This window comes from Balaenoptera acutorostrata, chromosome 5 (genome assembly GCF_949987535.1).
Source record: "Balaenoptera acutorostrata chromosome 5, mBalAcu1.1, whole genome shotgun sequence".
Lineage (NCBI taxonomy): Eukaryota > Metazoa > Chordata > Mammalia > Artiodactyla > Balaenopteridae > Balaenoptera > Balaenoptera acutorostrata.
This window is the reverse complement of record NC_080068.1, coordinates 70,009,765-70,023,464: the sequence shown is the minus strand read 5'-3', so window position 1 is coordinate 70,023,464 and position 13,700 is coordinate 70,009,765. Positions and strand designations below refer to the sequence as shown.

The window sequence follows — 13,700 nt, the reverse complement described above, 5'->3', positions numbered from 1 at the left end:
TCCCCACTGTGTACCAGGCATAGCTCTCTGTAGCGGAATGCACAGAACTGTAAGACATCCAACACATGGTGCACAGAGCCATTGGGTGAAAACCTTCTAGTATGCTTACTTCTATCTGTTTCTATTTCCACACTTACAGAGCTCTTAGAAAACGAGCAGCTCAAAATGAATTCTCTCCCCTCTTTCATCCAGATGCTGCTTCTGAGCCATGGTTCTTCTTAATTTTTAAAATTGAATGATAAAAACTCTATTACAAGTCATCCTCAGTGAAGATGCAGGCGACGCATCTCCGGTGTTTCCTGTTCCTTTACACGTCCATGCATAGGCAAGCACCTTTCCTTTTCCCTTATCAGTCCTTTAGTCCTTTCCAAACTACTATGGAAGGCAAAGGAGCAATGGATCAGGTGTTTGGAAAGTTGGTGAGGATGCCAACGTCTGCCTTTCAGGAAGGGGGCTCTAGGAGGAAAGATAACAGCTCAGTATAAATGTGCTGCTGTGGATGGTGAGGAGTTCCCATCACTGGAAGAATTCTAGATTAGGTTGGACAATCTTGTAGCAGGGATATTGCAGGAGAAAGTTGGACTAGATGCCCTTTCATATATATATATATATATATATATATATATATATATTTTAATAGATTATTTTTCGAGCAGTTTTAGATTCACAGCAACATTGAGCAGAAGCTACAGACTTCCCATATGTAGCCCGTGCCCCGCCCCCCAGACACCCAGCCTCCCCCGGTTATCAACATCCCTCACCAGAGTGGTACATTTGTTTCAACTGATGAACTTACAGTGACACATCACCATCACCCAAAGCCCATAGTTTACATTAGGGTTCGTTCTTGGTGTTGTACATTCTATGGGTTTGGACAACTGTATAAAGACATGTAACCACCACTGTAGTGTCATACAGAGTAGTTTCACTGCCCTAAAAATCCTCTGTGCTTCACCTGTTCATCCCTCCATCCCTGCTCCCCATGGGCAACCACTGATCTTTTTGCTCTCTTCTTAGTTTTGCCTTTTCGAGGATGTCATAAAGTTGGGATCATACAGTATGTAGCCTTTTCAGATTGGCTTCTTTTCCTTAGTCATATGCATTTAAGCTTCCTCCATGGCTTTTTGTGGCTTGATAGCTCATTTCTATCTAGTGCTGCATATTCCATTGTCTGGATGTACTAATATCCTTTCAGTTGTGTGCTTATTTCTATAGATTGCAGGATATGGCTGAGCTCGGATTTCTGAATGAGGGATGTTGCTGATGCTTGTGCAGAGACCACAACTCCACACAAACAGGGTGTGTGAAGCCGTGTTCAGTGCAGGTGACAGAGATCCAACTCAAACTAGCCTAATCTCGAAAGCAACTGTGGTGACCCCTGTAACTGGGAATTTCAAGGAGTGAGTCTGGATTTTCAGGTATGGCTGAATGCAGAGCCAGAAAAGATGCCATCAGGGTCCTGCCTCTCTGCCTGTCAACTTTGCTTTCCTGTGGGTTGGCTTCATTCTGAGGCAGACTTCCCCACATGGTGGCAGGATGGCTACCTGCAGCTCCAGGCTCACTTCCTACCAGCTGATTAACATCAGTGCAAATGAAGCACCCCTTCCCCCAGCAAAACTCTCAGGGAGATATTTCACTCGCCCAGCCCTGAATGAATCCCTGAGGCTTATTGGTATCTACTCCTGCAATTAGGGATTGGTATCTCCCCATTGCCATCATCAGAGCAACATGAGAATGGGGCAGGGGAGGTTTCCAAAGGAAAATTGAGGTGCTCTCACTAAAGAATGGAAAAGGATCTGAGCAAGCGACATCAGTAAATACTCCCTGTGCCAGACTGTAGGAAAACAGTTCAAAAAAAGCAGAGAGGGGTGTCAATACAGAGTACATAAAAGCAACGAAAATAGTGGTCTTGAACAGTGGTCTCAAAGCAATCAGTTGAAAAAGAATCTCATTATACTCTTTTATAATTGAAAATTAAATGTAAGGTAGGGGCCCAAACTCTCCTTTTTTGGGCCCCTATGTTCTTTGGGATGCTGGAAAAGTGTGGAGGAAATGGTGGGTTCACACTCACCTTCCTTTCCATTTCTAGTGTTTTAGGTTAACCAGAGGTGGGTGCCGAGAGAGAGAGAGAACAGTTTAACCACTATAGCATGGCATCACAGGAGACCATCTCGTTGTGAACATCCTGGATATTTTCTGTGTTACTTATCCTTTTCAGATTTTGGCTCTGTCTTTTATAGGATATATGACCTTGAAGGAGTTTTTAAGCAAGACTTTGTTTCCTCATTTATAAAATGGAAGGGTGGTGAATTACAGATGGCCACAAATTCTTTGACATTACTCCCCTCTAAAGATGGGATCTATGCCCCTTGCCCTTTAATCTGGGTGGGCTCTGGGACTGACCATCAGAATATAGCTGAAGTGATGTTGTGCCAGTTTCCATGCTCTGGCCTTAAGAGATTGACAGCTTCCGCTTCCTTTCTTAGAATACTCCTTCTAAGGGAAGCCACCTGCCATGCTGTGAGGGGGCCTGAGCTAACCAAAGTGGGAGGCAGGTAGAGAGAGATGCTGGCCAGTCCCAGCTGTTCCAGCCATTCCAGCTGAAATGCAGACATGTCACTGAAGAAGGCATCTTGGACATCCAAAGCAGCAACAGAAAACTGCAACAGGAAGTAATGATGACATCTGCCTCTTAGGAAGAGGTAAAAGGTAAAAGGAGATTTTTGTTTGCTAAATCCCTAGCCCACAGCCTGAAATAAAACAAGCCTTCAATGTATATCAGTTCTCCTGCCCCTTCCCCTTCCTTTTTATTAATTCTATGAATTTCTGAGAAGGGGTAACTCTCAGTGTCATCCACTGAGGCAGAGTGGCATGGAGGCGGGCTATTTGCTAGATGTTTGGAATTTGAAGAGCTTTTCTCCATCTTTCTCTTCTTTCTTTCTTTTCTGTGTTCTTTAAAGCACAGCCAGATCTCTTAGACCTAAAATAAGAATACCAAATTCAGCCTTTGTGTTTCAGACAGAAGAATCACAGGCTTGGTACAGGCTCATGGTACTGAAAATCAAGCCCCAGAAGCTAAAATGATTCAAAGCAAAATTCCCCTTGACAACTGTGTCATGTCTCTGTGTGTGGTGTGTGTGTGTAAAAAGCAGTTAAACAAAAACTTTAGACTACATAATTATTTTACCACATAAGCATGACAGAATTACAGGCTTCTTTTCCTGGGGGGGGGTGTTGAAAAGTACATGGTTACCTATAATTATAGTCTTGCGAAGTTTGATTTTATGGCAAAAAACATGGTGCATTTTTGCAATTTTTATGAAGAGCAAAATTCAAGTTTGATTTAAACCATGCAGAAAAACATAGTGCATTTTGGATATACGCTTTTCCCTTCTGACTCAAATGGCTGAATTTCTTTCATTCCTGTGACCTCCCCAGAAGTCAGCCTTTTCTTGTGTTTTTTGTTAAGGTTGTGCATCTTGCTAATTATGTTGCCCATCCTAGAAGACTTGCTGCCGAGCCATTTGAGATTACTCTCCTATTTCGTCCTTGAATTCCTGCAAACATCTAAACCGTGATAGGCCCGAGGGTTCATCTCAACGTCTGAACTGGGTCTGCATCATAAATTCTGTCAAATACCTGGTCAATTAAGTCAAGGTTGCAAGGGGGAGTCAAACTAGATGCCTGACATGTGTAGATAAGGGAATTGGTTTACTTTTACGTTTTAACCTTTAATGGGGGTGTGGACCCAGTGCCACAGTGTTTGCTGTCATTTGCCTTTAGGATAAAAGCCTCTGGAACATTTGGGGGCCCACCAGGTTAGGAGGGTGGGAAGGAAAGGGGGCGAGATGGAGGGGATGGGGAGGTGGTCAGCTTGAGTGTCTGGTGACATTTTACAGCAGTTCCAGCCACAGAATGATGCTTGGATGGGGAATTCAGCCTACCATTGAAGATGCCTTTCCGTGGTGAGAAAGTAAGGGGCTGGAGCTTGGGATTTTATGAGCGCAAATTGGCATCAAGTCACTTAACTAAACTTGTCATTCCTCATAACCAGAGACTAAGTGCAGACCCTTTCCGATATCCACCTCTGATACTAGTCAGTATCCAGAGACGGCTGGGGTAACTGTTTCTTTCCTTTTCACAGCTCTTGGAGGAGGTGTGAGTGCGTGTGAGGCGCTAGAAAGCTTGTTCTATAATTACTTCTAGATTTGCCTCTGGGTTTGCTGTACATGCACCCTACCGTATGTGTGTTCACGTGAGCTTGTCAGAGGTTGAGTGATCCGCCACCCTGCCAACGAGAGCTAGAGCAAAATGGGTGACTTTATTTTTCCCCAAAGTTAAAGTCACATTTCAGGGGAGTGGGTACGGGGGTCTTTGTTACTGATTGCCACTGTAGCCAAATCTGTGATCCGGGATGCCACTCCGGATGCACCCGAGTCAGTGCAATCACGCCCCAAATTAAGGAGACAGGCACGAAACCGGGCAGCCGGACGGGCGACCCGAGAGCTCACACCATCGAGGCCCCGGCCTCCCGGGCGCAGGTTCCCTGAGGGTGGGTGGAGCTGGGACGACCGGTCAGTTGGCTGCGGGGAGTAGGCGGACGGGTGCAGATGCCTGGGAATGCTAATGGGGGGCCGAGGCCGCGCTCTTCGGGGACGGCAGGCAGACAGGCCAAGAGGAATCCCCCACAGCCGCCCCCAGACCGAGCCCCGCTTCCCGGAACCAAGGCGCCCCCAACCCCGCAGCACAGCATGTGCCCCGTCCCGGCGCAGCGGGACACCGGCCCGTGCCCAGCACCGCCCTCCCCGGCGCCGCCCTCCCGGGCGGCCGCCATTGGCTGCGCCGTCGGCTCCGGCCCACCCGTTGCCTCCTGTTGCCGGCTGCCCCATTTTCTCCGAGCCTCACGGGGCCCCGCACTGGCTCCGGGCGACCCCAGGGGCGTGGCGCGCGCGGAGCGGCGCCGGGGGCGGGGCCTCGCGCAGGGCGCCCAGGCATTGGCCGCGGGAAACAAGGGGTGGGGCCGGCCCCGGAGAAAACAGCGCGCGCGCAGCCCTGCTGCAGTCCCAGCCTGGAACCCGAGCCAGCCGGAGTCTCCCGCAGCGCCCGCTCCGGGGCTTTTTTTCTTTTTCTTTCCTTCTTTCTTTCTTTTTTTTAATACCGCGGAGCCCCCTGCCCGGTCCCCGAGCCCGCTCCTGCGCAGCGCGAGCCTCTTTCTGTCTCGCAGGTCCCGTCCCGCGCGGTGAAGCCCCTGCCAAAGCGGTGATGCGCCTCATTCAGAACATGTGCACTATCGCCGAGTACCCCGCCCCGGGCAGCGTAGCCGCCGCCGATTGCTGCCTGGGGGCGGCAGGCCGCCGCCTGGTCAAGATCGCAGTGGTGGGCGCCAGTGGCGTGGGCAAGACAGGTGAGTCTTAGCGCTCCGGCGAGAACCCGCTTACCTCCGGGGCTGGAGTTGGGCGGCCCCCACTGAGAGCTGCGGTTAAACGAGGCGTGGGGGAGAGGTGGGAGCTGCAGCCGGATCGCCCACCCTCTCCTACTGATCCGCTGCCCCTCGGGAGGGACCTCAGCCATCTTCGTTTCCACCCGCCTCCTTCATCCGATGAGGGAAACAAACTGCTGATGGCCAGACGACCCTCCACACCACCGACACAACTGGGATTCGAATTTTGGGGTTCTTGAGCCTCTGGCAGTCCCTGGCACAGAAAGGGGAGTTAGTGAACATAACCTCTCCTGGAGATTTTTAAGGTTAGGAAAGACATTTGTCTGCGGGAAGGCTTAGGTGTGGCTCAGCCGGGCTCCGAGGATGGTGGTGGACCAAATGACCCATCCAGCTGGACAGAGCCATAATTCACGACGCCTTCCAGCCCCCTCCCCGTCGCTGCAGGGTAGGAATTTCACGTGGTGGTCGGCTGGCTTTCTCTGAGAGTTGCTTTTTAGGTTGGGGGAGGGGTGGAGACCAACCTAACTTCTTGTGCCAAGGTTAACTCTCTTTCCCTTCTCTTTTCTGACCTGCAGCTCTGGTGGTCCGGTTCCTCACCAAACGATTCATCGGTGACTATGAAAGAAATGCAGGTGAGGAATGTATTTGAGGAAAATGCTGTCAGCTTGCACCAGTACTGCTGTTCCCATTTTTTTTTTTTTTTTTCAGTGTCTACCAGGCAGGTTCCTTCAGAGTGACAGTCTGAGCACTGGGATCCTGCCACTTCCAACTTTCCTTGCCCCCGTCCCGTGCTCCCCCCCTTCCCATAACTGCCATCTGGCCTCATTCCATTCCAAGCCCATTCATCATTTTATCAAGTGCCTGAAAGTATTCCCCTTGGTATGTTTTAACTATAGGGACCCCAGTTGGAAGCACCCTTTGTACTCAAGAGCCTCTCCCTTCAAAACACTCCTGCAAAAGTCATAAAAAAAAAAAAAAAAAAAAAAGATGGCCAGCTCCTCCCCCTACCCCTCGCCCTCTCTGCTGGCTGCCTTTCAGAGGTGACCTTTTAAAGCAAAGGCCAAAGGAGAGCAGTTGTAAACCTAAAGTTCTCTTTTCTTAACAAAGAAAAATAAGTAAATGGTAAAATTTTAGGAGGAGAGTTCCTGAATAAATGATAGAACACTTTTTCAATCCCTATGATTAAGAATATCCACTGGGGAGGCTTAAGGGCTTTCTACCTATGCTCTGTTAGCAAATTGCTTAATTCCTTAGACCATATGAAGTACCTACAGGGGATTATTTGAAACGCACTATATAAACCATCCCAAGATAAGGCATGGCAGTCTTGTGCTTTGATGTAGAGTCGGCTATGTTATGTTACACTTATATTCCAACTGATAATGTTGGCTGTGAATTTACTAACAATATTTGCCCACCAAACCATTATATCTAATAGCTAGAATATAAATTTATGCCAAAGAGCGATAAGTACTAAAATAAAACAAATTCCACACATGCTGAACAAGAAAAATTTTTTTCAAGGAAATTCTCTAAACATGGAATTTTTGTTTAAAATTCGACAACTAAGTTTCCAAAGATGTACAAGCTTTGTCCTAGTTTTAATAAACCTGCTAATACGGGGTTAAAATTGCAGTTGTTTTAAAAAAAAATCTGAAATAAGCCCATTAAACAGAATAAACTAAAGCATATTTTTGTGCATTGGTTCAGGTTATAATTTCTAAGTTAAAAAAATATCCCACAATGTTTTAAAAGTTGTACAAGAAGGAAGGACATAATCTTTTTTTTTTTTTAATTTTGCCTTTATAGGTAATCTTTATACCAGACAAGTCCAAATAGAAGGTGAAACCCTGGCTATTCAGGTTCAAGACACTCCAGGTATTCAGGTGAGTATCTGAGATATGTGACTAGATCAAAGGGGAGTATGCTTGGCCGTGGAATTGTTCGATTGTTTTCAAAGTACCTCATGCTGAAGGAGGAGAGAGACTTGGGGAGTCAAGTCTAGGCTTTTATATGTTGTTTGACACTTCAGTTGTATCTGGCTGTTGGTCAGTCTTAGCCTGGCTTAATTTGGGAGACTTGGCTAAGGGGCAGAAATCTTCTCTTAGGAGGATTCTACCCAGCAGGAAAGACCAAACCAAACACACTTGGATTTGGCAAAATGCCCTTGCTATGGTTAAAAAGGTCAGTTTTTACATTTGTGTTTTTGGCATTAGAAATCAAACATCTAGGTATAGTCTCCAAACACTTGGAATCATTTTTATATGGTGGAAAGTTGCGCTATAGACAAAGAGCCATGCGTGTGTGTGTGTGTGTGTGTGTGTGTGTGTGTGTGTAGTTTTTTTTTTTCCCTCTTGAACTGGGCAGTTATCCAGGTTTAAATGCTTCCAGCTCCTATCTTTACTTCCCCAGACTTACTGTCTAGCCAGTTAATTTCCCATTTTATGCAACTACAAAGTCTCTCTGCATGGAGTTCTCTGCAGGTCAATTTTCCACTCGAGTGTGGTGAGCCGCTCTGTTATTTATTCCAGCTCCGTGCAGCTGGATCAACATATTGTCGAGAAAGCTGAAGCGTGGGGGGGATAGAACTTGTTTACGGCCTGCAACCTGGTGTTCCCGCTAAGGGCTTTCTGAATTCTCTCTCCGGCCCTCACCCTTCACCTTGCCGTCATCCCTCTCTTTCAGGTCCACGAGAACGGCCTGAGCTGCACCGAGCAGCTGAATAGATGCATCCGCTGGGCAGACGCCGTGGTGATCGTCTTCTCTATCACCGACTACAAGAGCTACGAACTCACCGGCCCGCTCCACCAGCACGTGCAGCAGCTGCACCCGGGCACTCGGCTGCCCGTGGTCGTCGTGGCCAACAAGGCCGACCTGCTGCACATCAAGCAGGTGGACCCTCAGCTCGGACTGCAGCTGGCCAGCATGCTGGGCTGCTCCTTCTACGAGGTGTCCGTCAGCGAGAACGACAACGACGTCTACAACGCTTTCCACGTGCTGTGCAAGGAAGTGAGTCACAAACAGCAGCCCAGTGGCACGCCGGAGAAGCGACGGACCTCCCTCATCCCCAGGCCCAAGTCCCCCAACATGCAGGACCTGAAGAGGAGGTTCAAGCAAGCCCTCTCTGCCAAAGTCAGGACTGTCACCTCTGTCTGAAGCCGAGCTGCTCAAGGGGGTTTGGTCTTCCCGGGAAGAGGCCCGAGGTTCTGCAGGAGCGTTGGATGCTGGCAGTTATTCACGGTTCCAGGAAGGGCTGGAGCGGAGGGGCCAGGAGGGCCCATGGGACTGCTGCAGACGAGGAAGCGTTGTCCTGAGCAGGGGGACAGAACTGATGCAGCTTGAACGAGCCCACTGCCACCCTCCGAATATGTGAAATGTCCTCCATGTCTTTTCCTCTGGAGTGGGGACAGGGCACGACCGCTGGGGATTTTGTTAACTACCTTGTAAATGACAGTCAGTTGTAATTTCAGCCAATATATTGATGTGATTTACATTGGGAATGAAAGAATGGATTAAGCATTCACAGGCTTTCCTCTTTTTTTTTTTTTTCTTCTTTCTTTCTTTTCCTCCTCCCAAGAGGAAGAATTGCTTTTCTTACACGAGTATATGTGTCTCTGGAATACGCTTCCTTATAGAATGCCCTTCTAACCTGAAGGATACCCAGATTTCTTTTTTTTTAAAGAACAAGGAGAAAATACTACCCCCACCCCACTAAAAAGGGTGGAGTTCATGGGCCGAATGTTATATATACAGACATGTGTAAGGTTATGGGCCTGCATCCTCCTGACATGGGGTGAGTATACTGAGTTGGGTACGTGTTGAGTGGTTGAGAACACAAACTCTTCAGCCCCAGACTTTGAGTAATTGTGAGACTGTATAATTTTTTTTTTTTTAATCGTTGCATCAGGTACAGAAAAACAAAATGTGTCCATTTATTTTGGTCTGATTTGTGTAAACACAGCAATGATGCTGGGTTGTTTCTAGACCTGGCCGAGTTGTGGCTTAACTACGGAAACACTATCTTACAGCGAGTGAACAGATGCAGGGGTGACCGCCGAATCTCCTACACAGATGCACTTTAAAAAGCCACTCATGCTTTGGCTTAAACTGTAATTAATTTATTTTATGTACAATAAAGCTCATTGTAAAAGAGCAGACGTCTGACTTGGCCTTAATTGTGAAACGTTCACCTTCTGTCCTTCAGACAAAGTATTACTCAGCACCTTGTATTTCTTGGGCACGTCGAGTCGGGCATGATACCTTCCTGGGGTGAGCACTTAAGTCTCACAACAAACCACTGAAGTGTATTCTACTCTTATCCCCATTCTACAGATGAGGAAACAGGCTTGAAAACAAGTTAAATAACTTGTCAAAGGCCCCGGCCTGCGAGAGTTGTAAATTGTAATTTGCTGCTTTCTGGTCAAGAGTATAGCACATCTCCTATTCATTTCCTTCCTGATCCTCCAGGTAAACCTAAGACAAATGTCTGGCCCTATATTTTATGTTGATAAGAGATCGCTTGGCTAAGCCGTGAACATCATGCTTCTACACAAGACCACTGTTTCTCCATACGTGCTCTATTCGGCAAACCTTCCTTGGGTATGCTGCTTTCAGAAAGTGCACTTTGTTCTCCTTTTGTAGAAGCTCATAGCAGTTGATCCGGGCTGTTCAGGAACCCCTCCCATGTAGCACCTGCCCCAGGTGATGTGCTAAAACTGCCAGGCCTCTCATCTTGCATCCGAGCCTGGGAGACCTTTCATACGAGCTAAGTGAGTCAGCACCTTTATGGGCAAATAGTCACACCTTATATTTGTCTGTGTAGTGCTTTCACATACCTGATCTCATTTAACCCTCAGGATAAACCAGTGGGGAGGGCAGGGGAGGTAATACGACCATTTTACAGATGAGAGAAACAGGCTCTGAGTTTCGAGTGATGTCCTCAAGTTCACACAAAGGGCATGAACCAATGTCTTCTAACTATATTCAATGTTCTTAGTCCTTTATAATATTTCATATATGGGCCACTGCCACATATAGGGGGCCTTGGGACCAAGAGAAGCAGCCATAATGAATAGTTGAGGGCCTACTATGGAACGGTACCAGATTTTCAAATCGGTTTTCCCACAGGGTAAATGTCCTGCCTGCTCTTGACGGGGCTTCTGGTGATGTCCCAAACCTTCCTTAAATGGAGAGCAATTCTCTACACTTCAAGCCTAACCAAACCTCTGAGAAGGTGTTAGGGGCAGGGAGGGAACAGCGCTCACATGAGATTCTAAAAACGTCTCATTTCAAAGGCAGTGAGACAAGGATCTCTGACTAGGATCTGCTCACGTTTGTTTTTATTCATTCTATGTGGCTATATTAGTAATGTCCAGTGAGTGAGAGGTTCATCTTTATATACTTACCAATGGTCTTCTACCCATGTTCTGGAATTAAAGAAGATGAATTTTCCCGGGGGCTTTATCTTGCAAAGGTGCTGAGCGGCACCGGACGTCCTCTGTTTATGAGAGGCGCCCTGCTTCCTCCCTCTCCTTTCCACCTGCTCCAAGAGTCTGCAGACCTTACAGCAGGCCTCTCTTCCTCCTTTGTGAGCTGCCCTTCTTGACTTCCTGGCACTTCCCTGTTGCCCCTCACATCCCCACAGCACTGGACTTGGTCTCTTACATTTCATTTTAGAAATTCGGGTTGAAAGGGTCTCAGGGCTCCAGTCTACCCTGGGGATAAAGTGGTTTGTTGGAGGCCACTCTGGGAGAGAGAGATTGACTCCCGGCTGGAAACCACCCAAGTCCCAGTTCTGTCCACTGTCTCAGGCTGACTTGACTATTTATAGTTCTAGAATACACCATGTTTTCTTCTCATGAATTTAGCTTCATATTTCATTACCTTTGTTCAACCCTTTCATTATACTCTGAATCCCTCTTTGGTTTTAACTTCTGATCTATAATAATATGGCACTGAGAAATGGCCTTCTCCCACCTGGGTAGGGGATGGCTTCCTGTGCCACCTGGGTAGGGGAAGGGCGGGGTGTGTGTGCGCAGGGGAATGGAGAAAGGAATCAGAATTTACCGAGCATTTACAGTGTGCCCAGATTATAATCCATCTCCTTTAATCTTCTGAAGAATCCTGCAAGGAAGGTAATAATTCCACCTCCAGTTTAAAGATGAGGAAACGGAGGCTCAGAGAGATGAAAGCTGGGGTCACACAGGCAGTAACACTCACTGTTTCTACTGACTGAAAACCTCTGCGCCAGGCACTGTAGCGGGTACTTGAAATAACTCCCATTCTCCACACCAACCCCACAATCCATTTTCAGTCCCTGCTACAGATGCGGAGAAGGGAGGTTCAGAAGAATGAGCTCCTAAGTGGCAGATTCAGACCCAGGACTCCGCCACGTCTGCCTGATGCCACGGCCTAGACGCCAGGCAGCCGGCCCTCCGCTTCCCAGCCCCGGCTCCTCTCAGCAAAGCCCCCAGCGCACGGAGCTCTCCTCTCCTCCGCTTGCAGACGCGGGCCCTCCCTGCCCCGGCCCGTGCTCCCTGTCGGGCTTCCCTCCACCTCCCTGTTGCTACCCTGGGCTCGTGGCCCCGCCTGGCTGCCGTGGCCACATCTGCTCTTGCTATCAGCCTGCCGCTCGCTGGCCTCCAGTCCCAGCTCAGTAATAAAGACGTCCAGGCTGGGGCGGGGGCCAGCACAGCCCACAGCCCGTCTGCCTCAGCACCGGATCCCTGTCTGGCGAGATGTCTGGCTTTCGAGCTTCCTCCCGGCCGCAAATCAAAACCATCCGAACACTCTGCAGCGGGCCTGGCGCTGCGCCGGGGACCACGATGGCTCCCTGCCAGGGCCCGGCCACCGTGCTGCCCTGAGCCCCAGGTTCAAGAGCAGCGGCCCTGCCTGCAGTGAGCCCCTCGCTCCGGTGAAGAGCGGGATTCCGACACTCATGGTACACCCTGCGAGGGAGAAAGCAGATGTGCTTTCTGGACAAGCGCACAAGCCTGTGGGCAAATCCCTCAGGAGCGAGCAGTTGGGGAACTCCAGGTCTGCACCAGCGGGGCACCGGCTGCCCGGCCAAGCCTGGGCCGGTAAATCAAGACAGGGCGCTCGGAAGTGGCCCCGGGGAACGACAGGGCTTTATTTGTCACAATAAATAACCCAGGAGAACTGGTGTTTTCTGCACGCCCTTCGGAGTCTAAACGGAGAAAGTTCTTATTGTCCTCATTACTCTCCTAATTCGGTGAGAAGAGAACAGGATCAGGGTTATCACCGATTGTGGCAAAGACCCCGACAAGCATCCCCCACGCCTCCGCTCTCAAATACCCGCCGTCGTCTGGTTTTGTCTTTTAAAATAGAGATGGAGTTTCTCTTAATGTTTCTTGGGCAGCAATGGCAGACAATATTTGTAATCCTGGATTATTTGTTGCTGGGATTCTGTTTCTGGTAACCGGGGGTTAATAAATAATAGTAGTCTTGGGGTGAGCCTGATGGAAGTCTTTGTCATTGGGTAACGCTGTAATGGAGGGGTCTGGGGTCGACGGAGCCGTATCCAGAGGTCCCAGCCCGCTGGGGACAACCTCTGGCTGCCGCACCTCCAAACACCTGCCATGCGCGCTATGTTTGCCGGGAAGCAGACTCCAGAAGGAGGGTTTACAAAAGTGGAAGTCAATCGCTAAGGAGTATTTACACCTCTATAATTGTGTCTGTGAAGAGTGGCTGATGAGATCCTTGGCAGAAGGCTTGCATCTGTCTGTGCTTGTTTTGGCTCTGGCCAGCCAGGATTTAGGTGGTGAACACTCAGACCCAGGCGGAGAGAGGAGGAACCACAATAAACACCCAGCTCGGCCTTTTAAGCCACCTTCAGGTGGCTGACATCTGGCGGGGGGGGGGGCACTCCCTTTAGAACTGGCGCATCTGGATGAGGCTGAAGTGGTTCAGTCGGGGTGTCAGTCTCAGAGTCCACATAACCACTCTGTGGCCAACCTTAGGGATGGAGAAAGTTCCATCAGGGACAGGGCTCCGCGTGGGCAATCATTAGACATTAACTGCCAGTAATGGTGATTCTTCTGTGCTCTTAGCCAGCCTGCCACGTGCCGTGTTCTAAATGCTTTCCACGTATTAACTCTTTTAATTCTCACAACAACTCAACGTGGTGTGTCCTATCATTGTCCAATTCACAGTCAGCTGAGACCAGGAGAAGTGAACCATTGTGCGGAGGAGGCGGGATTGGAACCCAAGCCATGGGATGGGGTTCCAGGTGCTGCTCCTG

At 48.9% G+C, this 13,700-nt stretch overlaps 1 protein-coding gene across 1 annotated transcript; it reads left to right on the top strand.

Annotated features, from left to right (window-relative positions):
• The first annotated feature begins 5,072 nt into the window (after nucleotides 1–5,072).
• On the top strand, nucleotides 5,073–9,595 carry RASL11B (RAS like family 11 member B). Its single transcript, XM_007180799.2, has 4 exons — nucleotides 5,073–5,404; nucleotides 6,016–6,072; nucleotides 7,250–7,326; nucleotides 8,126–9,595. The coding sequence occupies exons 1-4, from the start codon at nucleotides 5,263–5,265 to the stop codon at nucleotides 8,594–8,596; spliced, it is 747 nt and encodes a 248-aa protein (XP_007180861.1). The 5' UTR covers nucleotides 5,073–5,262; the 3' UTR covers nucleotides 8,597–9,595.
• Nucleotides 9,596–13,700: the final 4,105 nt, after the last annotated feature.

Bases quoted from the DNA above. Each gene is read 5' to 3' on its own strand.
- RASL11B (XM_007180799.2), top strand. From the start codon at position 5,263: ATGCGCCTCATTCAGAACATGTGCACTATCGCCGAGTACCCCGCCCCG. The intron at 6,073-7,249 runs GTGAGGAATGTA...TTGCCTTTATAG, and splicing joins TGACTATGAAAGAAATGCAG to GTAATCTTTATACCAGACAA. The intron at 7,327-8,125 runs GTGAGTATCTGA...CCTCTCTTTCAG, and splicing joins AAGACACTCCAGGTATTCAG to GTCCACGAGAACGGCCTGAG.